At 44.7% G+C, this 24,880-nt stretch overlaps 1 protein-coding gene across 2 annotated transcripts in view; it reads left to right on the top strand.

Moving 5' to 3' along the window:
* The window catches only part of dab1a (DAB adaptor protein 1a), a gene marked incomplete at both ends in the record, with an annotated part of 58,883 nt that extends 34,279 nt beyond the window's left edge, over positions 1–24,604 (top strand). The window contains 12 exons of one of the 2 annotated variants that reach the window (XM_079245204.1): positions 2,148–2,279; positions 6,639–6,758; positions 7,153–7,191; positions 7,602–7,664; positions 9,219–9,272; positions 17,257–17,319; positions 17,442–17,538; positions 18,334–18,740; positions 19,008–19,203; positions 19,286–19,434; positions 20,652–20,717; positions 24,557–24,604. In XM_079245204.1, coding sequence (XP_079101330.1) covers positions 2,148–2,279; positions 6,639–6,758; positions 7,153–7,191; positions 7,602–7,664; positions 9,219–9,272; positions 17,257–17,319; positions 17,442–17,538; positions 18,334–18,740; positions 19,008–19,203; positions 19,286–19,434; positions 20,652–20,717; positions 24,557–24,604 — 1,434 coding nt within the window. Of the gene's footprint in view, positions 1–2,147; positions 2,280–6,638; positions 6,759–7,152; positions 7,192–7,601; positions 7,665–9,218; positions 9,273–14,631; positions 14,779–17,256; positions 17,320–17,441; positions 17,539–18,333; positions 18,741–19,007; positions 19,204–19,285; positions 19,435–20,651; positions 20,733–24,556 lie in introns of those variants that run through there. The other variant, XM_079245203.1, reaches the window with a different exon arrangement.
* Between the last annotated feature and the right edge of the window lie 276 nt (positions 24,605–24,880).

Below are 24,880 nucleotides of genomic sequence, written 5' to 3' on the forward strand. Positions count from 1 at the left end.
CAAACGTTGCAGGTTATTGAAAGAGATTCTTTAATCCCACTTAAGTTCCTCTGAAACGTTTCCATCTCTGTTTTTTATTTAAAGCCTACAGATGATCTGTGTATGCGAACTGCCTCTGCTGCCTAAGCTGTACTCGCTACCAAGATGAAGAAGAGCAATTGAATTTATGCAGTCATTTCATTCTCTGCTCTCTTTGAATCAGAGTCCCTCTTTGTCACCTCGCCGCCCACCCGGAGATAATTCAATAACCTCTGCAAAATGAGCTCTGTGTGGATGTGTGTGTCTGTGTGTTTGTGTCTATGTTTTTTGTGCGTGCATGTTCACATGCACTGCCTTAGCTGTCATTTTCAGGTCAATCAGAGGTGTTAATAATAATCATTACTCCAATTATTAAATTTAGAAGACATGACTCAGACGGCGATTATCTCTTTCTGCTGGGGCTCATAGTGTGGGTGTGTGTGTGTGTGTGTGGAGGAGTCCATGGCCCCATGTTTAACCGGCACCACTCTGCTCTGCCATGTCTCACCTCTGGATTAGCTTCAGAGAGGGGAAGTGTGTGTGTTCAGTCTCTGGTGTAAAGCGCTCCAACCCCCCTAGCATGAGCTGAAGGACTGCAGGATCGTTATGTTGACTGTGTGCCTCTGTTCCCAGCATGCATCTGGCACAAACAATAACAACAAAGCAGACGTTTAGTGTGAGTTAACAGAGGGACGTCACAAATTGAGCTGTGAATTCTTTGTGTGTGTGTGTGTTGTAACTGAGGGCACAGATGAAATGATCAAGTCGGACAGCTTGCCGAGCTGTGATTGTCACTGACCCCCCCCCCTCTGTCCTCAGGACAAACAGTGCCATCTGCCACGGGCAATGCCAGCTTGGCAGTCCCACCTCAGACTAAACCAGAGAGGGCAGAAGAGCAACAAACAATTCACTGTAGGATACATTCTGTCTCAGTGTGTGTGTGTGTGTGTGTGTGTGTGTGTGTGTGTGTGTGTGTGTGTGTGTGTGTGTGTATGTGTGTGTTTTGAGGGAATTTGAGCTAAATGCTTTTTTCTCTTGCAAGTTCTTGGAAATGTGTAAATAAAGTTTTGGATGAGGGAGTTTATGTTCCAAACTTTTTACACTTGAAATGTGGTTCTTTGTGGTCATGTCGACAACATTCTAGCTCCTGGTGTTGGCATTAAGTTCTGAGTTTATGTAAAGCCAAACTGCAAAACAAACAGTTTAGAAGTAAAGTGGAAGTGCAGGTTTGGCGTGTAAAGCCTCAGTTGGCATCAGAGAGAAACTTTGTAGACCCTCATGATGAATCTTACATTGCCAAGGCCTTGCATACAAACAGACCCTGAAACTTTGAGTTTAATCCTGTTGGGTACATATCCTTTGACCATCATACTGATACACATTAGATTCAGACAATCATGAGTAGTCAGTGGACTTCACTGAATAATGGATGGACATGTGTCCTGATCATGAGTCCTGAATCTATTCTGGACCTGTTCTGATCCAGTTAAAACAATCCATATATATAATTGTCATTAATCTAATTTATAAGAAATCACTTGGTCAAGGAAACCAACGAATTGGAAAGGAGAAACCTCCAGTAGAATGAGACTCATAACTGGTTGGAGGTGGACAGGACAGGGTTGTGGAGTCAACAGCACCATAATGCTAAACTATGGACACCTGTTTAAAAAATAAAGAGAGGCGCAAGTTGATGGCAATAAAATCATATGTACACACAGGAACTCTCTCCCAGTGATTGCTGGGGTCGCCTCCAGTTTCCTCGTGACCCTTAACTGGACTAAGTTAAGGGTAAAGAAAAGGAATGGATGGATTTACACTGGAAGCTGGCTAAGGACCACTCTGACTATAAGCTTTTCTAAAACAGGAAGGTTTTTAGTATAACAGGATACACTGCCTGATTTGACTTATTTTATGTTGTATAAGCATCAAACGCAGACTTCTTTTGTTTGGGAGATGTTTGAAAACACCATAGTTGTGTTAGATTGAATGACTTCGCTGGGATCACCTACAGATCAACCTGTCGTCCATGTTGCTGTTTCAGTGACGAACTGATGTTTAAAACTGGCTTATTCTTGGTTTTTGTGCGCTTGGTTTTAACGCCCATCCTCCATCATCCTCTTCTACAGGTCCTCCAACACCACCACGCAGTCCATGAGATCTCCTACATTGCCAAGGACATCACGGACCACAGAGCCTTCGGCTACGTTTGTGGGAAGGAAGGAAATCACCGCTTTGTAGCCATCAAAACTGCACAGTCGGTCAGTATTTCTGTAAAGAGCGTGTGTGTTTGTTTTAATGCTTCTCAGTTGTTTATGCACGTTTCAGCATTCATACTCAGTGTGTAGGTTAACGTATAAATCATCAAGGTCTTTTTCACAAGCGTGAAGCTCTTGACATTTAGATAAGGACCCTTGAACAGCGCATGGTGTTTTTGTGTTGCACATCAAACCTACTGTTTTGTGTGTTAAGCTCTAGGAGCCTGTTTGTGTGTGTGTATGTGTGTGTGGAAAGGTTCAGGTCCAGTCCTGCAGCACTATATTCTATATGATATTGAGTACCTCTCTGGGCTCTGATATGATTGTTGTTGCTGTTGTTGTATCTATGTGTCTGGCTTGTTTTGTCTGGATCCAGCTGGCTTGCTCCATAGCTGTATTGATTTCCCATAGCAAGTCGATGAGGATTTGAGTGTGTGTCACCAGCTCTAATGGCATATCCATCCTCCTCGGGCCATGAACCATGGCTCCCTGACTTAGACAGATACACACATAAGCACCCTGGTCCATACTCACAAATACACATGCCACACTTGGGTGAAAAGAAATGGCCGCCTGTCTCGTGTTACCCTGCCTAACGGTGTATCACAAAGTTATGGTCAGCCAGCTAAGCTGCCATTTACCTGATGTGTGTGCCTGAGGAAAGGTCATGATTATATTTTACTCCCTTTCTCAGGATTTGAGCTGGTTTTTGCTGGCGCTGTGACTGGGGGAAACTGTGAGAGGGATGGAAGTACTGTGCTTGTTTCTGAGGCTGTAATTGGAAAGTAACCACTTTGATGTGAGGAGTCTTTGTCGTCACGATAACTAAGACTTAAAGTTGTTCTGAAAAGGCCAATTTAGGGTTACATTCAAAAGTAATTGGCTTTCGGCTCCACTCAAAGTCCCAGCAGAAGAAAGGCATGTCTTATTTAGCCCGTTTTTGTTCAGATAGAAGAGCCTTAATCGTGTTAGAATGGAGAACCCCAACAATCTCTTCCTTGTTGGGACTTGATAGAAAATGCACAACTGTTATTAAAATGCATACATCTAGAATCTTGTTTGTTTGTGGGGTTTTTTGTTGTTGTTTTGGTTTTGATGGAATTTATTTGTTTTGTTTTGTTGCCAAACCAGCTTTTGGAGTTTGAGGGTATTTCTGGGTGCATAATGCTGTTAGCTCAATCACGTTCACAGATAACTAATTATAGCATATCAAATTTATTTAAATTAATAAAAACTCAGATTAGAATCAGATTGGAAACATTTATTAGACAGTATTCAGTAAATAATATGGATGGGAAAAACAATCAAAAATCGGGATTTTTTGCTTCACAATTTTGAAATCAATTTTTTTTTTTTTAAAGAAAATAATTTATTTCTTTTTTCCAATAAATAAAAAATAATCCATTATAAAATGTCTGTTATTTTTATTGTTTTATTGATCTTTTGACTTGTCTTCTTGGGCATTACAGCAGCAGAATGATGGTCTGGCTACTGTGTTGTTTTTTCCTAATTAAAATCAAGAAAAATGACAAGCAACAAAAAGTTTTAGACATTTTTTTTTGTTTTTAATCTACAAAAATCAGTAATATTGAAGAATTGCGAGAATCGCAATTTAAATCAAATCAGCAACCAAAAAAATCAGTATTAAATCGAATCGGGACAAAAGCATATCGTCACACCCCTAGTAAATAAGTAATCAGTCTAAAGGTGCGTTTTTATTACATCTAGAATTGTACAAAAGCTCAATATTGCAATGAAAAAAACGCTAATGGAAATACCTATGTTTCGAAAAAAAATGTCTCAAATATCGCTAAAAGTTTTTACACTCTCATGAGGAAGTTTTTCAGACGTTTTGATATAGAACCATATTACAAAACTGTGACGGAAACACTTTTTTTGGGGGATTTACGTGTCCCCAGATGTGACGTTGGGCAGTGTGAACAGGTAATTTCCAGCAAATATGGCGTGATGCAGAACAAACAACAACAAATTTTAGAGTTTTAGAAAAGAAAATGAGAGAGAAAAGCTTCCGAAAGATGTAGCAAATTCTCCACAGCAAAAAGGAAACCCCAAAATAATGCTACGTGGCTACCTTGCATAAGCTGCGATTCTCATAAAACCTCGAGAGAGGAACAAGATTTTACGAGACTTATGCGCTAAATACTGTTCGATGAAAACACCTGAAAATTGCAATTGTTGTTTGTCGAAACTTAAAAATATCGCTTTTATTTTGCAAGACAATGTAATGGAAATGCAGAAGATCACAGATATTGTGCAGTTCATCTATTTGTACCAATTCTCATTACAGTGATTTGTGTTATCCCGGCAAATCATGTCTGCAGCTTTATTCCCACTGCTGGTGTCATTAAATGCTGGAAATGTGTCCCTACATTAAACAGTGAAGAAATGAGAATGTTTTCAGAGGTGTTAGAGTTGATTTTGCACTTGTCTTTGACACGAAAGCATCTTATCTGTGATAACAGCAGTGTCCACATTACCTTGCTTCCTTTGATGATGCAGCCAAGGATTAATCTTGGCTACATCTGGGGGTCTTTCTTGGCCCAGTCTTGATACTTTCTGACAGTGATGGAGTTGGTGAATTAACAAAGAAATAATAACATGATCAGGACAGTCATATACCTCATAGCTGGTCAGATTAACTTGTTATCATTAGGTTATCTAACACTGTTAATGTTATTTTTCTCATATTTTACAACACTGATAATGGTTAATGGTACACCTGGCCTGACCGACATGAACTGGCTCCTTCTGTGGTAAATGTGATGTTATGATTGAGTGATTCTTGGTGTTTCTTCTGCCTGTGCATGTGATGTATTTGGGCCATGTTACTTATGAACTGTAAGTATCTGCATTTGACCTTGTTGTACGTTTTATGCTTGGCATTAATAACTTAAGCGGAGCTCTTTTCCTGACACTTTGTGCAGATTTGCTCTTCTACCAGTGACTCTGCCTGCGTAGTGGCTTAAATTTGAAAGAGTGACAACATGTTTCAGTGTCGTCTCAGCCGGGGAGACAGATTACCACAGTGTGTCTGTCATGAGCGATACATAGCTGAGAATATCTCACAGTGAGATGATGCTAAACTACAACTACTTTATGCAAAGCAGCATTCTGTCTATGAACTCCGGGTGCACCCTGCATAGCTCCAGTCAATAATTGATTAGGTGTGAAACACGGCCGTACCATTTGGCTCCTTTCATTTGTGCTGGGACTGCGGTTGCAGGTTGTCCCTCAGCGCTCGTTGCCGTTGCTTTTGCTCCCTTGACAAGAAAGGTGGCACAAGGTAAGACAAGAGGCTACTATCTGCTCATGGCAGCGTCTAAATCTGATCTAGAGGAGGAATACAGCTTGTAAGGATCGTGCGGATAAGAGTTTAGAAACTCATCGTCTCTCTGCGTGCTGCTGTGCTCTAACCTGCTTTTTTAGATCCCAAATACTGACAGCAAAGTTTATTTAGTTTCGAGTCGAACTTCCATTTTCTGCATCGAGTCACAGCGGTGCAGAGAACAATCACTTCAAGGGCTTTGTTATCTGTCGTGAAAGATTTTAGACACACCGTTTGCACTGTTTGCTATTCTGAAGAAAATGCAGTCGGGCACATCCTGCAAAAACGGAGTTTTCTCTGAGGCGAACATATTTCACTCCGCTTTTGTTCTGCTCAGTAATCTATCCATCACCAGTCGTCTGATATTTAACATAAAATAGAGTCCGCTGGGGCTAGTTTGCGTAATACATCCCTAAGATTGAAAGCTTGTCAAAACCTGTCTGTGAATATGAGGCCGTATTTTACAAAATGGCACTGCTGCGGTGACAAATCCACGCCGCCACAAAAAGACACAAACAATATTTAGAAAGACACGAGCATTGTTTCGCCTTAGATATACCAGTGCAGCAGAGCGTGCAACACAGCGACTGACTTGGGTTTTTGCCTCGGCTCCCCGTGCCAAGAGCGCCGCCGTACACCCTCAGTACTCTCCTCGAAGCCTGAACGACTGAGGTGATTTTTTTTTTTTTTTTCCTGAAGTGCGCATGCCTCACGTAACTTTGGCTTACAGGCATAAATGTTGTCATCAGAGACTGTGCTCGAGGCACGCCACAGAAGACGGTGTACCCAGCGTTGGCTTGTGAGCATGCAGACTCGACTCGTTGCGCTCAACGAACGTTTTTCTGTAGATGTCGCTCGGCAACACAAACAGACTTTAATCAGACCCTTCTGTTATGTTTTAGCTTTATGTAACTGGAGCAAACACTCATGAGGAGAGTCCATGCCTTCTGATGAGTACTGTGCTCCTGTTAATGTGTGTGTGTGTGTGTTAACATTGCGGTGTGTTCATATTCTAGGCCGAGCCTGTGATTCTGGACCTACGGGACTTGTTCCAGCTCATCTATGACATAAAGCAGAGAGAGGAGATGGAAAAGAAGGCCCAAAAAGACAAGCAGTGTGAGCAGGCAGTCTACCAGGTACCCACCCCGCTTTACTGTAACTTTAACCTCTCCTTAATCATCTGCTCTAAGTGTGATGGGCTTCATCTAAGAGGCTCTTGACAGACAAGTCAGGTAAGACTTGAAAAGACATGAAAGAATAAAAAAAAAGGAGCACCGTCTGCGTATTGTGCTTACTCGCCTTCCTCCCTTCTGCCTTCTTTACATCTCCTGCTTAATTTCTCTTTATCTCTCTGTCTCTTTCCCTCTGATGATTGCCAAATGATGATCTGAATGCTGAGAAGTCTTTCTGTGCTGTCCGCCTACTCTCTCCGTTCCACCGGCTAAACTCTCTGCCTCTTCCCTCTCCTCTGTCCTCTCCTCCTCTGTTTGATCTCTCTCCCCTTTCTTTCCTGCCGCCGCTCGTCTGCAGACGATACTGGAGGAGGATCTGGAGGACCCGGTCTACCAGGTAACTTCCTGACCAATCGTATCGCTGCTGCATTTCCAGCTTGCTCCTCTCTCTGTGTGCACTGTGGGGAGACGGCTCCTGTCTGGGTACACTGTGGTAATAGCTCAACACGTGCACAGTTTGCAAAGAGACATTTAATAGGAGACACTCATGTCTGTGACTTCTTAGGTCTGTGGTTGTGATTGCATGTGTGCTTGTTTGTGTGTTTGTTTTTTTGGTAATTATGGCTGTTTCAAGTCTCTTCCACGTGTCACTGGGACCTAGTTTTTTTTCAGCTGCTTTTTAATGACAACGTTCTGCTGTTTAACTAATCACCTCTGCAGTTTCACCACTTCTCTCTCAATGTCTTTATCTTGCGATTTCCTCCTCTTTCCTCTCTTTTCTTCCCCCCCTTGCTGCTCATGCTGTAGTACATTGTGTTTGAGGCGGGACACGAACCCATCCGCGACCAATCAGAAGAGAGCATTTATCAGGTACTCACGAGCTCATCTTGTTTGCTTGTGTCTTCCTTAGCTTTAAACTACAGTTATTTTTATTTCTACTGCTGACGAAGGGTTGCTGAAAGCTATTTCATTTAGTTGTCTGTTTACTGGCCGGTCTGCACCAGTTACATTACTCTTTAATGGGATAAATGTATTAAAGCCTGCACATAAAATTAATTGCTTCTGCTTTTTTTTTAACACATAAAATGTGGATACAAGGAATAATAGTGTCAGATTCAGCGGAAAGCTACCAGCCAAGGCTGGATTATCCAATGGGCATTATGGCCCAGGGACCCACATCCACTTGGGGTCTATGTGTGACCCACGTAGGGCATATACCAGCAGTTTGGACCTGAAACAAAATGTACATAAAAGCCAGATAGTTACACCACAGTGTCTAGTGTATTGCTATTGGTACCACTGGCTGAGAGATGTTAGAAATGCCATTTCAAAGTGTATCATTCACAATTTTTACAATGTTGCGGTGGGGAAGGGGGGGCCCCTGGAATACTCTGCGCCCAGAGGCCTGTGCCCTGCTACCAGCCAACACTTTTCCAGAGGGTTATAAAGCTAGAGCTAGCTAGTCAGGCCGGATACGCTAGAGGAGGATGCTCTCCTCAGAGATGTGGCAAGACCTCCAAGGGATGATGGAGGTGGGGAGATGCGCGTGGAGGGAATGCGAAGGTTTTGCTGGCCCGCATGGAAGGTGGACCCCTCCTCATTTTTGCACCTCCCCTCCCTCAATCCCGAGGAGATGAAAGAAAAGGAACGGGAAAGAAAGATTAATCACCAGCTTCACGTTTGATCTTTAAATAAAATGGATTGTAAATAGGGAAGTGGGGGGGTGGAAGGAGCGTTGGCACATGCACACCCGTACACAAACACACATCCGAGCAAATCCCTCCACACACATCAGGCATAAGAAACGTGAGCGTCAGCCAGCCTCCAGCCACAGAGGAGCTAACGTATGAATAAAGATGGCAGCGTCTGGAAATAAACACGTGAAAGCAGCAAACAAGGTGCTGAAAGGAGGACAAAGAACGAGACGCAATGAACGGACGTCCAAACTACTCACCAGTCGGGATTTTTCATTTTCCTCTCAGTCTGACTGAGAACTTTCCAAGCCTGGCGTAGCTTCAGGAGAACCCAAACGGTGGGAATTTTCTTATCCAGTGTGTGATCTCACACATGTTGAAAAGCCTCTGGTTGTGTGACGTGGAGATATTACATGTCTCAGCGTGTGTGACAGTCTGAGTTATTACATGTCTGTGCATGTGATAAGCAGCCTTATCCATTCCTTTATTAACCCAGTAGATGAGCTCTCACTTCCCAGATTTTCATCCTGACCATCCACGCACACGCACAGACACACACGTAAAGCAGCACTGATTGATATGATGCTTTGATAGCCAGGATCCGGGGATTTGTGCAGGCCTCCGCTGTGCCGCAGTGCTGGAACGGCGACGGGTGATGCCTTATTGCTTATTGATCTGGAGGTAACAGGCTCTCCCGGCTGTTCTCTGAATCTATTGGTTGATTGTGTAGGTTCCCACCAGTCAGCAGAAGGAAGGGGTCTATGACGTCCCAAAGCGACACCCAGTGAGTGACCAAGTGTTTGCCAGTTCTCTGACCCCCCCCCCTCTCCACCTCCCTCTCTCCCAGCCTGCCTCCCCCTCTCAGACAAACCTCTCAGCTGTGTCACCGTTGATAAGAATTTCCTTCAGTTCTTTAGTTTAATTCTGCTTCCTGTTAACACACGTTCCATACAGGGACCAACAGTATCTGACTCCCCCCCCCCATCCTGAGAGGTTTGCTGGGATCCAGTGCTTTGTGCAGTTTGCTGTGATGGTGTACTGCTTGTCTTGGTGGCTGGTGCTCTTCTCCTCATGCTCCTTGGTGCCTGCTCCTTATGGTTAACTGGGATAATGTGTGTTTGAATGTGTGTAGCATGTCAGTGCGCTCAGTGTAGCATGCCTGGCTGTGGTCAGTCAGTGTTGAAAACCAGTAAGAACTTGCATGACTGTGTCTCAAACTGCATTGACCTCATGTTGTGTCTTTATTATGTTCTTTTAAAAGAATTTTAATTGTAAATCTGATTATATCTGCCTTGTTCTGTTCCTAAATCTGTATCTGAAGTTGTTGCAGTTTTTTTTTTCCTGCTGATGCGAACAAGTCAGAGCTTTTTTGCACCAGAAATCTGTCACAAGTGTTTGTATGTGTGTGTGTTATATCTTTAAGCTCCCGTTACAGCTAAAGTGCTTGTGCTTGTGATGAAAAATGACCTTCAGCAATGTCACGTTGCTCTATAACTCATCTGCTCTTTATCTGCCTATAAAGATGCTAGTTACATAGCTGCCGGATTTAATATGCTAAAATCGTCATATTTATAATAACCAAGCTGCCGTCCTCAGGATGTGTGGGAGTGAATGTTCTGGTTATATACAACACCTTCTTCAGTATTTCCTGTGGTTGTGCGTTCCCTCAGGACTCCGCATCTCTTTGTGTATTCCCTGGCAGTAGGTCTTTTATCCTTAAACTGCTAAACCTGCACTCCCTGGCAGTCACAGTCCTGCTCTTAAAGCTTTGGTGAAATCAGTCCTGCAGTTTCTCCGGCTGCTTATTATTCCCAGATTTGGTAAGAAGCTTATGGGCACCATAGTATTTTTGTTCTCTCCTCAGCCGGCCCACAGCACATGCTGCTATTTGGATTGCCTTTCAGTTGGTAGGTGTCTGAACGTGACAAAATCCAATATTTCTCTCTTGTGCAACCAGCTGGAGTGTCCTCTCTGATTTGGATATATAAAATCTTTTTTTCTTTTTTTTTTTTTTTTCTTTTTTTTTTTTTCATTCAGAGCCCATCACAGATAGTAACTGTGACCAGGGGATAATAGGTATAGAAATGCATCACACATACTCAATCATTTCTTTCATAACACGCTATTTTAAAATAGACTAGGACCTGGAAGGTTGTAACCTGCTGCTGCTACATTCTGTATTCACTAAATATTTCAAGAAGGTGGTGCCTCAGTCACTAGAACAAAATGCAACAATTACTTTGGGTTATAACATGTTCCTGATGGTCATGAAGGGAAGGTATGATACCCAGATCTCCAGCTGAGATGTGATCAAGATGGTTTACACTCCTAAAAAGGAATATTATTTTTTATTTTAATTCTTAAGTTTTCATGTTTCAAAACATTTTTTTTTTTTTTAGAAAAATTGCCAATACTTCTGGGAAAGGTTAGAAATTCAAAACAGTTTGGAGCCCATGACTGCAGCTAAAGATTATTCTCATGTAGAAAAGATGATTGACAATCTTTTAGGTGTGGACATCCCCATGGTTAGATCATGCAATGCTCAGAGAAACTGGGAAAATAAGAAACAAAAAACAATAATAACATTAAAAAAAATAGCATTTTCAAGCAGTACCTTATGAGTTTGAAGCCTTAAAACTGTGTTTCTGACCTGTTTTTATGCCCCACTGACATTCATTATGCATTTTCCTGGAGACATTGTTGCCCGGCAGCATCCTCAGAAACCGCGCTTCATAACTTTGTTTTTCCCAGCCAGTAGCATCATGTGACAACTGCATGTCTGCTTTACTGGATATCACTGGATATAAGCACACTGGTTGCTTATAAGCAAATAAGCTCCGGAGGACGTGGACACCTCGCCGAGTCAACGTGAAACTCTTGTTAAAAAGTCATGGAGCGTAATGACACACTGAATGAAACAGCTGCTGTGCCTCTCTTCATCTTCAGTTGCTGATCTCATAACCTGGTAAAGACAATCCAGGTTCTTTTTATCACTCCAGATGTAAAACATTAGCACTGAAAGCGGCTGTACTTTGCAGCATTATGAGAAAAACACACAAGACACCAGGATGTTAGTGCGTCTCCCTCCTTCATCGTCATCGGGCTTGTCACCACAGTTTTCTCTCGCCAGCATCAGAAATTGGCGATCCTCTCAGCAGGACTGACAGTGGACAGCGGAGTGTATGACATTAGTGTGTGTGTGTGTGTGTGTGTGTGTGTGTGTGTGTGTGTGCAGACTACACCTGAGATGAAATGATCCCATCAGCACAAACGTGACCCCCTGTCTGCCGCAGTCTCTTCTGTTGTTTACTCTGTCACCTTCTTAAACGATGGCAAATCAATAAAGCACACACACACACACACACACACGTTCTCACAAAAGGCCATTTCAATCTACTGAGCTCTTGATCCTGTAAGACCTGAAAGAGTGTGTTGAATCAACAGGGACCCTCGCTACCTCAGAGTCCACATGTAGAGGTCAGCACATTTCCACCAAGCAAACACATCAACTCCACTCCAACACTGAAAAACTGATGTGTGATACGATCGCATCCGTAAAACACACTCCAGGTGGTTTTAGCGTTGTCATTTCCATTAGGTTATATTGTAAAATAGTCAGGTGGGCGTCCACGTACGAGTTAAACTGAGATCTAGTCCAGAGTCGTCGTCTGGTTCTCTCTCCTCTGCAGCAAGGCATGTTTATTTATACACAGCACAATTCAGCTGCGGGGGATTCAAAATGCTTTACAGCATCGTTTAAAATTAAGACAAGAAAGCAGGAAAAAATAAATAAAATTAGATAAAGACAATTAAAATCATAATCAACTCCAGCTTTAAAGAAACATGCAGAGTAGAACTTGTAATAAAAAGCGACTGAAATGTTAGTTTATTTTAAACAAATGAAGGAAAATAAGAAAAGAAAAATGTACGTGCATACCTATACATACATACATATGTACGTACACAAACGTGTATACATACATATACATACTAATTAAGAAAATAATATTCATTTATTCATTTTCTAAACCGCTTAATCCAATTCAGGGTCGCGGGGAAGCTGGAGCCTATCCCAGCTGGATTTGGGCGACAGGCGGGGTACACCCTGGACAGCTCGCCAGTCCATCGCAGGGCAAGAAAATAATAATAATCACAAATATTAATATTAATAACAATAATGATAATAATTCCTCATCGATCTGATTATTAAATAAATTTGAGATAAAAGTAGTTTGATAAAAGGAGTGGGAAGAATGCAGCTGAGAACAGGAAGTTTTGAACCATCATTTAAATAAACTGAGTGTTGCAGCTGATCTGAGGCTTTCTGGGAGTTTGTCCCAGACATGTGGAGCATAGAAGCTGAATGAAGCTTCTCCGTGTCTAGTTTAGACTCTGGGAACTGAGACCTGATCCAGATTACCTGAGGGGGTCTGATAGGTTTATAATGGGACAGGAGGTCTCTGATGTACTTTGGTCCTGAACCATTCAGAGCTTTTTAGACCAGCAACAGAACTTTAAAGTCTACCCTCTGACGGACAGGCAACCGGTGTTTTAGTGAGGACTCGAGCAGCAGAGTTGTGGATTAGCTGCTGGTGTCTCATACAGCCGACTACAGATGAAAGCATGGAGTCGTTTTCCCAGCTCTCGTTGTGACATCAGACATTTCATCCTTGATATTCTGAAGGTGACAGTAGCAGCTGAACTGTTCTTTAACACTTTCCTTCCTCAACAAGTGAAGAGAACACACACATCTAGATGAGGGACGCTGGGCACCGGACCGAAGAAGTGATCCAAGATGAAAGAAGTGAAGTCCACACGGGAGCAGCAGCTCCTCAGAGTTTTACCACGCGACAACGTTTCCTCTCCAGACCACTCTTCTGTTCTACATGAACTCATTGAGGTTTAAGAATAGCAGGAGTGAAGTTTAAAAGTCTATCTTGCCGTGTGGCAGGTCAGCAGCGTTGGTGCCATCGCGATCAGTCACACGGCGGGGGATCAGCAAGGTGGCGTTAATTAAAGGGGATGCGTTAATTGTATGCCGAACACATGTGCGCAGGTAATTACAGATTCCCTGGAGAGGGCTAATTGATAGTAGGCGGGCGATGAAGACTCGGGGCCGGGCAAAGAGATGGGGAGGAGTGTGTAACTGGCACAAAGGGATAATTGGCAGGAGATGGAGAGAGAGAGAAGATGCAAGGACAAGCGGGGAGGGGGGGGGGGGGGGGGGGGGGGGGGGGTCAGTGGCAGACTGCAGCTTTTAGCAAACATGCCAGAGTTACATAAATCACCGGATTAAATGTAAACATGCAAACTAAAAAAGAAAAAAGACAAGAAAGATAAATGTGTTTGATGGAAAAGAATCTACGAGTTGAGATTTTCAGCAAAGCAAAGTTTTAGTAAGAAAAACCGACTGGTGCTTTCAGAACTGATTAGTTTTATTGCTTTTCAGGATCTAATGATGCTTTCATCCAACAAATGCAGCATTCTCAGCAATATTGTTCTGTTGACAAATACTGTACGGCGCTGCTTTGCCAGACCAGTCCACGCATCATGTTTTAGTGCCAGTGCTGGGAGAACAGGACTGGCAGAACCGGCCATCATTGTAGTGCTGCTGAAAAATGGCTTTGTATGTTGTGTGCACACTCAGGTCTGCTGAGTGCAAAATCCAGAATTATTCCATGTGTTATTATAGTGGTTTGATGCCACAAAGACTGCTGGGTTTTTTTTTTTACTTGTAGTGTAACCCACTCCCTCTCTGTGTTCTGGCATAAAGTGTGTGAGTTAATCCAGCTCGTCTTTCTGTGCCTGCCTGCTTCACGCCGATTCCTGATGCAGGGGAGCAGGATTTACAGAAACACAAACGGGCTTTTAAACCACAGCTTAAGTTTATTCTAAAGGTGGAATATCATCTTTGAACCTCTATAAATCTTCATGTTGGTATTTAAGTCGGACAAGCTCTTCTAAGTTTGTATGTGAATGTGTGTGTGTGTGTGTGTGTGAGTGTGTGTTATATTCTCCAGTCTGATTAGAGGTTTCAGTCCTTCCTCGCTCTTGTCTGTGAGTGTATGAGCAACAACTAACATGTTTGTGTGAGAGAACATTCTCATCCCACCTACCATCTAACACTGGGGTTGTGATTGCAGAATGGACATCAAAACACCCCCCACCATCATCATCGTCATCAGCTTCATCATTATCATGAACAACCTCTCCAACAGCAGAAAATTGAGCAGCAGCAGAAGCAGCAGCAGGCAGATCTGATAGACTTAAACCTGGGAATGGTGACTCAGGTAAGGGGCTCTACAAACATACGAGGAGGTTTTTCAGTGTTTTTTTTTTCAGAAGGGAACATTCTTTCCTAAAGGTTAGCCTTCATCGTCCGGCGTCACATCTTCAGCTGAACTTTAGTCTCAGCGGCCGCATCTGTGCTGCACCTTTATTGTTCCTCTCTGGTCTAACGTGACCCCGACTGTTGGCCTTTGCCATTTACGAGTTAAACATGCAACTTTGCTGTTGCTGTAGCAACCACTTTCAGGAAGGGTTTTTGTGTGTGTGTGTAGGTGCTCTTTTATGTTCATACTCACATGTGTTGTTGTGTTGAAGAGGGAGAAGAGACAGAAATCTCTATGAATTCAAAGCAGATGTTGTTTAAAGTGTTAAAGTAACATTTATTCTCCCCACATACCTCATGTGTTCTTGCACATTTTGCTCACGGTTTTAATTCTGAAGGTCAGTTTCACTTTTCAGAATACCATAATGCAAATACACACAGACACACACACACACACACACATAAAAACTAACCTGAAGTTCAGGTGTTGACTTTGCTCTAAAGTGCAGATCTAAACGTCATCCCCAGACTTTGTTTGACATTAATAGACATGAAGATAATTAAGTTTTTATTTGATAGTAATAAAATATTTACTTTCCGAGCATGAAAGTGGGATAAAATGAGGGGGGCGTTCCATTTCTTTCTACATTCATCATTTTTCACCATTTAGTCTCAAAAGGATGTGATCAAACCAGCCGATCCTACTTTCCAATCTTTTTCTATGTAGAGTTGATGATTTATGGTTTTTTTTGTTGTTGTTTTTTTTTTTAATTGTGTCGTTTTATTTTGTTCCTAAAATAAGTTCAAGTGAAAAAATATTGATCAGATCATTTTGGTAATCCAACAACTTTGAACGCTCGACTTGGTCACTAAACTGCCACTTTTGTGTCCGACACCCAAAACGCTCCCAGAGCTCCTGCCGCGTCTGCCGCTTGTGTCTGGAATGAGCGGCAAACGCGGCGGAAAAGAGAGGAGGGAGGCGGCGCTTTCCTTCCGGTCAGTTTGAATGATGGCGGATTCAGTAGAGATATGGCATGGCTTTATTTAATAAATAAAGCTAGAGTACGCTGTCGTAGGGCAGTTATAGTCACCGTTATTAATGCAACAAGAGCCGCACTCAGCAGAGAGCCGCCGCCACCCCCAAACAAAGCGTTGCTAGGCAACGTATCCTGCTACGATGCCAAATCAGTAACATTCAGCTTTTTCGCAAGGAATGGTTATCATAAATATTGCACGGAGTAATGGCATCTCAGTGTCTGGGTTCACCACAGGGATCCTCCAGGAGCTGCGAGCTGAAACTCGGCCGAGCCGCTGTACTTCTCTCTGCACACAGAGAAAACAGTGAGCCGACCTCGTCACCCCACTGCCACACATATGAAAAATACTGAGGTGAGGGAACCGAGCGACGACAGAAAGTCTATAAATGGCCAGCTTCCTGAGCTGCTGGGACAACGGCCGCAGCGCAGAGCGGTTTTTTTCTCCTGCCGGTGCTTTCTGCTGCAGCACTGAATGCACTGTAATGTGTTTTGAAACTTTAATGCAATGGACATCCTGTTAGAAGCCCTTGTGGTTGTCCCTTATCTTGTTAAGTTGCCTGCTGTAAAATATTATAGCTTTTGATCCTCTATTTTGTTAGAAAAAAAAAAAAAAATAAGAAGAAGAAAATAAAAACTTTGCACACCCATCTGGACTCATAAGCTGAAAACACCATGATCACAGATCCATTTTCTGATAGACGTAAAAAGAACTCTGTGGTTTGCACGACCTGAGAGCGCAGGATATTCTAAGAACATTCATTATCTCCAAAGAAATTATCCACGTCCATGATTTATGCAAATCTCTGACCATGTATTCAAGGCTTAAATTCCTTTATCAACTAAAAATAGATTCCTTTCCTCGCCACTGGCCTGAAGATATTATTAATGCACAAAAAAGAGGGAGATACTGAAGAGAAGGATGGCGGGGAGACTGCGAGAGGAAACGATACAGAACAAATCCAGATCAAAAAGAAAGCCTGCCGCCTTTGATAGTTATTCCCTCTGAGACACAACGCATATCTTCTACAGGAGGAAAACATTAATGACTTGCCCAGAAGACACTTGTACAGTAATGATGTTAGGAGAGCGGGGCGCTGCTCCCAGATCAGCTGATGGAAAGCATCCTTAGAAGCAGAAGTTGCAATAACATAACGGGGGGGGGTATGTCATCATGATCATTTCATCTCATTATCCCATCTCTCTTCACCTCTCTGTCACCTCCTCTCTGTTGCCGCTGCAGATCCCAGGTAGGTAGGAGCAACCTGCTAAGCTAGTGTGGCGTTGCATGCAGTGTGTGATGATGCATGTTGCACGGGTACGACTTCACAAACCGTTCCTCTCCTCGCAGCGGCAGAGCTTTTGTCTTCTGACTGAAGTTGTTTGCTGTCTCTGATTCTCAGAATATCAGCCAGTTAGAGATTTTCGGAGATATGTCGACGCCTCCTGACATCACTTCTCCATCGGTGAGTTGCTGCTTCATCCACACAGCGGGTTTTTTTTTTCATGCAGTAGTTTTAAGTGTTTTCAGCAGTTTTCCCACCTTTTTTTTTTTTTTTTTTTATGACTTGACCTTTAACCCATGCAGACCCCTGCCTCTCCTGCCAACACACTGGACCCCTCACAGGGCCTGCAGCCCCCCACTGAACTGTTCGCTCCCTTCAATCCTGCATCTGTGCCCTCAGGTAAGACCTTGTTCATTTTCTGCTTAAATACACTGCCGCTGCAAGCAAAAGGGGGGAAGCAAAGGCAGCGGGAGACAAGGGGAGGCAGGAGAGACAGAAGATCCAGGTGCAAAAGAGAGGAACAGAGAGAGAGGAGAGGGGATAAACCGATGAGGGTAAAGTGAAGGAGAAGGTGGTGTTGGTATGGTGCTGAAGATGAAATGTAGCATTAGCTTTCTGCTGCCAGAGGCGGTGGTCGGAGGACAGCAGTGACACATGCTGAGATGTGTGTCGTCAGGTGTTTAGGGTGTGTGCAGGACTTCCGTGAGTCATTTCACGGCTTTCCGAGATCTCCTTTTCCACTCAACTCTTCGCCTTTGTTCCACTCCCCCCCATCTGTACGAGTCGCTGCGTCTCAGGTTAAGTGTCAACTTTTGCTCGTGCATTTAACTACTCCACATCCAGAAACAGGGGGATTTGCAAAGGTGTAATAAGAAATACCTTTCACTGATGAGTTTGAGTGATTTTAATGAGTGTGTGTTGAGCTCTGCCTCATTCTGGAGGTAATTACGACAGTTCACCGTGACCATTAAGAGGCAGCGCATTAGCTGCAGGCAGAAGTAGGCCAGCGCTCTCTGGTGATGCATGTCTTATTATCTGTGTGGGTTTGTGTGTAGAAGAAAAGCAGCATATGTGGGTTTTCTAATCACTTTCTCTTCTAGAGTTTTTCTTCTTCTTCTTCTTCTTTCATGCTATTTAAAAAATAAAAGTGCTGAAAAGAGTGATAAGTCGGTCTGCTTTTTGCTGTGCTGACAGGTTATGTGACGATGGGGGCAGTACCTCCGGGCCACTGGTCCCAGCAGGCGTTTGCTGCTCAGACACCGCTGGCCTTCGGGGTCCAGTCTCCTCTCGGCCCCGTAGCCCAGGTTCTGCCCAGCGGCCAGCCTCTCATCTGGGGCCAGGCCAACATTTTCCCCGCCACCCAGCAGCAGTGGGCGGCCATGGCAGCCGGAGCCTTCCCCCCTACAGCCTACCTCCCTGCCCAGCCTGTGGGCACTCTGCCCGCTGCGATGTTTCAGACCCTCGCCCCCGTCACGACTCTGACTCCAGCCGGCGAGAGCCATTCAGCTGCTGGAGCCAGCGCCTCGGCCCCCTCCCCGTCTGCATCGTCAAGTCCTCAGCACGGGGAGAGGGGAAAGAAGATTGGCAAGGAGATGTTCAAGGTGGGAGGCTGATGTATAAAAGAAGCAGCTATGGGCACCAGAATGGGGAGTAAAACACAGAAAATGTAGATTTTTGTTGCAGAGATCGGCTCATCAGAGACCAAAACACATCTCAGAATATAAAAGAAGTGACTCATCTGTGAATTCATATATTCCACCGTCTAAATAAGGAATATTTCAGCTGGGTAACAAGGGGGATCTTTAAAATGTTTGGTGCATATTTAGAAGAATGCTAAAGAATTGACCTGCGTTCTGACATTTGTGCAGGATTTCCAGCTGGCGAAGCCTCCGGCAATGCCGTTGAAGAAGGCGGATCAGCCCAGCTTAGCGGGAACCTCGGAGGCATTCAGCACTTACTTCAGCCGCGTGGGCACGGCCCAGGACACGGACGACTGTGACGACTTTGACATTTCTCAAATGAACCTCACGCCGGTCACCTCCACCACACCGTCCACCAACTCCCGTGAGCGCCTCGTCCGTCTATCCATCGAGAACGCCGCCGCGTTCTGCGTGGCTGTGTGTAACGTATCTGTCCTGCCCTGCAGCGCCCACACCGGCCCCTAGGCAGAGTCCTCCATCCAAATCCTCGGCTTCTCACGTCAGCGACCCCCCTACGGACGCCACGGACCCCCCCACAGACGACTCTTTCGGGGAAGCGGAGGGCAGTCCCAGCCGCAGCGGAGAGGAAGATGCTGTAAGTGTGTGTGTGTCTTTAATAAGTCGCCTCCTTATGCTGCTGTAAGCTGCGCAGTGTGTTAAGATCTGCAGATAAATAAGCCTCCGCGGCCGTGTTAGCGGGCCAGGTAATCATTCTGCCTGATTAGGAGACCCATCCTCTTGTGTCTCTTAGTGTATGCGTATGTTTGGGTCAGTGCACGCGAAAATGCACACATAAAGTGTGAGTTAAGGGGTGAAAGTTAAAGAATAAATGCGCATGCATGATCAACACAGCGTTAAATTAGCTGCTGGAATTGTCAGAGACATCATTAAGCTGTTATTAATACCAGCCAGGTAGCGTCCATACATCACTGCTTCTGCACGGACAGACTCGTCTCCGTCGGATGGAACGAGCACGGCGCTCCAGTTCTTCCTCTTTTAGGGGCGATTAATATTTATTTTAGCTGCAGCAACCCTAACCAAAGATATAAATTGAGGAATTAAGGAAAACTCAAGAGGAGAGTGGAAAAATCTTTCTTCCCCTTTCACAGAAATCTTTGTAGAACCGGTGACCTTCGAAGAAACGAGGCTTTTTCTTCTTATCCTCCCATTTCTTCCTGCCATGGTTGCCTCTTATTTCTCTTCTGCTCACCACTCCCTAAAGCATGAAACATTACTTTCATGCCTCAAATCCAGCTATTATTGAAGAAAAAAAAAAAAACAAGGGGAAAAAAAAGAAAGCAGAAGACTTTCTCACTGCTGAAAATGTCACCAGGCCGGAATAACACACAGAAGCTTTAGACAAGCCGGAGAAACGGGCGGCGGCGGCGGCGCTGAGTGGGTGCGACGGAAAGGTTACGGAGAGGAGGACGGGAGGGATGGCGCGAAAAGAGGAACAACCTCCCACTCTCTGTGGGGTGAGGTGTAAAAAGCGGAAGTTTCTTAGAAAAAGGGAAAAGAAAAGCAGTGGATCAATAGTGCGAACTCCTCTGAGGCTTTCGTAACACACCTCTGTCAATGAACATGTGTGTGTGTTTGCAACGATGCTTCTGCTGAAAAGCGACCGGCTTTCTTAATTCTCCTTCAGACTTCTGACACCTTTACTCCGCTTCCTGTCTGCTCTGGTTTTTACTGTCTTTTCCAAACCTTTTAGGTTTACTCTTCTCTATCTGCTTTATTTCCTTTTCCTCCGCTTCTCCGCGGATGGACCTGTCCCTCTCCGCCCCTTCCTCCACTCCCTCTCCCTCTCTTTAGGCATGTGGTTCTGGGTCGCCCTGCCCCAGTGAGACAGCAGAGCCCAGCCCAGAACAGGCCAGTCCAGAGTCTGGGAGCTAGATAGCAGCAGGGCACGGTAGGTATCGCACCCCACCTTCCTCCCCACCTCTCTCATCTCCCTGCATGCATCTGTTCTTCTGGTCGTCCATCATCTGTTCATTTTCACCGTTTTCCCTCCGTCAGACCCGCTCATGCTCAGAAGAAGGCATGCGTTTGAGTTGTGTGTGATCGTGGATCATGTGTGATCATTTCGTGCCGATTGATCATCAGGATTCGCCGGATTTGTTTGGGGAGTCTCGTGGTTGTAAAAACAGGGCCATGTGTCATGTGTAACTTCACCAAATAACGTGAGAGGGGTGGTGCTCATCACGCGTGACGACTTTGACCATCCTGCTCTCATTGTGTCGTGTCTTCACACACCCCGCTCCATAAATAGCAGCCGTCTCGCTGGGAAAGTCAATGTGACAGCTAATCAGAAACTGTGCACTTCGATGAGCAGCGCATCTTCTGGGATTCGCACACGATATGCTGATGTTAGATTTTTTTTTTTTTAGCTGAGTGTAACCGTGATGCATGCTGACACTTCATACATTATCTATGTATCTGTTAATGTGTGTGTGTGTGTGTGTGTTCGTAGGGTGATGGAACTGATATGGACAAGCCGCAATCAGCTGTCATTAGCTGGAAGTTTCTGTTAGGGACACATCAGCATGTGATATGCTTATTCAGTGTGGCTCACACACACACACACATATAAACACACACTCCAAAGAAGAGAGGCATTTTGATCCCGGTGTCCTCACCCACACAAGTCTCGACTGTGGCTCTTTAATGATAGCTGCTGGCGCTCACACAGGGACAAATATAATGGTTTTGTTTTCATCAGCTAATACTTGGGTGCCAAGATTAATGACTACCCAGTTTTAATTGGCATTAATTAAAACCCAAGAAGCCCTCAAGTGCCTCCCCACTCCTGGAGAAGAGGAGGGATGAGTGAGCGGCCTCCCTCCCCCCCTGTTGGCCCACGTCCTCACATCGAGGCGATGTGGAAGCGGCAGGGCAGCAGGTGGATGTGGAGTAGCGAGCGGAGAATCTGGCCGCCGGCTCGGAGTCCTCACTCTGTAGTAGGTGGACTGCTTTGGTGCCGGGCCAGCGGCGCCGCTCCCATATGGTGTTTACTTGCTCAATCACATCGACTTTAGACATCTTCCCAAACACGCACACACACCTGTGCAGGAGCGGCTGGTTTATTCCCCCAGACAAGCACACCTGTGATCGATACCGTCGCCACCTGTGTTCGTGTTGGAGCCAGAAATCTCTGTGTGGTTGTGTGAGTGTGTTTGCTTCTGGCCGTGACCGCTTGTCCCCCCCCCCCCCCCCCCCCCCCCCCCCCCTTCCTCACTACTGCGACAGACGTGTTCAGGCTGGTGGGAGAGTAAGTGTTTTTTTTTTTGTTTTGTTTTGTTTTTTTTTGAGGTTTTTTTTCTCGGGTGATCTCATCATGTCCAGTGAACGCTCCCGAGTCTCAGCTGTGAAATGGCCAGCTTCCACGGTTCGCTGAGCAATCTTACACCCCCAACCCCGCCCTGAGTCCCCACATTACACACATGGACATATATATCCACACACACACACACACACACACACACACACCAGCCAGACCAGATAGTTTGGTGCCAAGCCAGCACATCACTCATACCTACAGTGAGGCATCTCTCTCTCTCTCTCTCTCTCTCTCTCGCTCTCTCAGATGAGGTTGACGGAGCTGAAGCGGCCTCGCCTGGCAGCGCCAGCAGGATGATGCAGGGTGACACTGCCGGGCTGCAGCTCTGGTGCAGTGTGCTCTCTGTCACTGCTAGTCTCTGCCTCTTTGTCACCTCTCTCTGGGCAGCCGGCAGCTAATTTCTGCTGACTGTCTGGCCTTGGCCAGCGCTACATGTACAACTTTGTAAGCCAGGGCCCGAAGCCTCCCCACCTCCCAGCTATAAACCCCAGATCTCTTTGTAGATGAGAGCCAAGGCCGGATAATCCAGTGGGCATTGTGGGCCCATGTAGGGCAAACACCAGCATTTTGGACATAAACCAAAATGTATATAAAAGCCAAAGAGTTACACCACAGTGTCTAAGATATTGTTATTAGTATCATTGGCTGAGAGATGTTAGAAATGTTGTTTTCGCAGTGTATCACAATTTTCACAATGTTGCGGTGAAGGGGCCCCCTGGAACACTCTCGGCCCAGGGCCCTGTGCACTTTTAATCCGGCCCTGATGAGAGCCCAGGTAGATCCTGTCAGTAGTGAGATATTAGTTGGATTTTGAATGAGATTCTCAGAGGACCCGCCCTTTGCCGTGACCCAGCTGCAGATGGATGAGAAACCACCGTTATCTCTGCAAAGCGATTTTTACAACCTGGATTTCTTAACCGCTAAACAATTTCACAACTGAACATCAGCTGCAAAAAGGCTGCAATTACATGCTATTTATATTAGCATGCAGTTCATCAGTTCATCCATAAAATACAAAAAAAAAAAAAAACAGATTTCCCAGAGCACAAGGTGACAAATGGAAATGGATTTTTCTGCATCTTGCATTTCTCACCTCGGTAGAAATTCCTTTCCAGTCGGCTTGCCAGGTTTCATCAGATAACACACGTGTCCTGTTCTACCACCTCAGTGCTGGACCCCAAACTCTTAAACACTGAGAGATGGGGGGGGGGGTCGTCTCCAACATAATAGGCTGGCCTCCAATCAAGTTGTCTGCGTGTGAGATTGAGCGGCCGGCTGTAATTATGTGTAATAACGGCCCCCCTTTTGTGAGCGAGAGCATCAAGCTCGCCGCTCTGACTGCAGGGTGTTCCATCATCTGCTGTTGTCTTCCAGCTCAGTTGGGAAGCAACTCAGACATGATGACTCATAACTGGTCTTCCAAGGCGCTAGTTTATACCTCTGATTCATTCTGATCCTGCGGGGAGTCTAGAGTGGAGCTGAGTGTGCATGTGCGTGCACAGTGACACACACAGAAGCAGCTCACACACACGTTTTCAAAGGTTTTGGGAGGGAGGTTTCGATTGACCGGACGTTTGTTTTAGAGCAGTGTGCTACTGCCACCTGGTGGCGGTTTCCAGCATGACAACCAGCCAACCAGCAGCTCAGACTGCATACAGTTGTGCTCGTATTTATTCATACCTTTTCATTAAAGAAGGGGGAAAAAAACAGCTGCCTGTAAAATAAGCTGAAATTGACTAAAGTAATAATAAATAAAAATTCTATAAAAATCATTACATTATTTTCTAATTTTGGTATAACAGAAATATTTTCTTTAAAAAGCAAACACATAAGATAATTTATTACTTATTACATACTGAACAATCCTTTAATGTTTCCGCTCCAGTCAGGTGTTTTCTGTTCCTCTCAGTCAGACTTTTGCACCTGTTGACAGGTATTTTGTCCCACTGTTCAACAGAAAAGTGCTCTAATTTGTTCTGAACCAATTTGTTTGTTTGTTTGTTTTTTCTTTCTTCAACTCAATTAAATTAAAAACAATGTCTTATATAACTAAATTATATTTTTGCAAATTTTTAGTTATTGTTCCTTTTTTAAGTCTCTAGTTATTTGAGTGACTTGTAAATTCAGCCTTTTCTTTAATGAAAGGGAATGAATACATATGAGCACAACTGTACCTGTCGGGGCTTGTATATGTGTGTGTGTGTGTGTGTGTGTGTGCTTGTCGGTACTTGTTCAGCTGGAAGAATTAATCATGAATTCAGGTTTGCTTTTTCTTTTTGTAACATTAAGAGTATCCACCCCAGCCAGACTTTAAACACGCCGACAGGCTTCATGGCAGAGAAATGGAGCTGTCTCTGATATTTTCCTCTCTCGTTGACAGAAGGGGAAGGACCCTCTCTACGCCCAGATCAACAAAGGGAAGAAATAAAGAGAGACACAAGAAGACAGACCTGACCGGCACCGAGAGAACAGGAGGAGAACCCTTTACCTCTGAGTGTGTGTTAGTGTGTGTGTGTGTGTGTGCGTGCATGTCTGGCACATCCGTGCCTGGCCAAGCCCTTCCTCTTCTCTTCCTGCTAACAACCTCCCAGGAGGAGCCTCGGTGCTCCCACAACCCTCCTCCTCCTCCTTCCCGAGAGGAGCGAGCCCTCTCGGTCATTCGCTCCAGCTAGGAGGGATATCAATCACAGAGACAGATCCTGCT

The sequence above is a fragment of the Telmatherina bonti genome (genome assembly GCF_933228915.1).
Source record: "Telmatherina bonti genome assembly, chromosome: 8".
NCBI classification, from domain to species: domain Eukaryota; kingdom Metazoa; phylum Chordata; class Actinopteri; order Atheriniformes; family Telmatherinidae; genus Telmatherina; species Telmatherina bonti.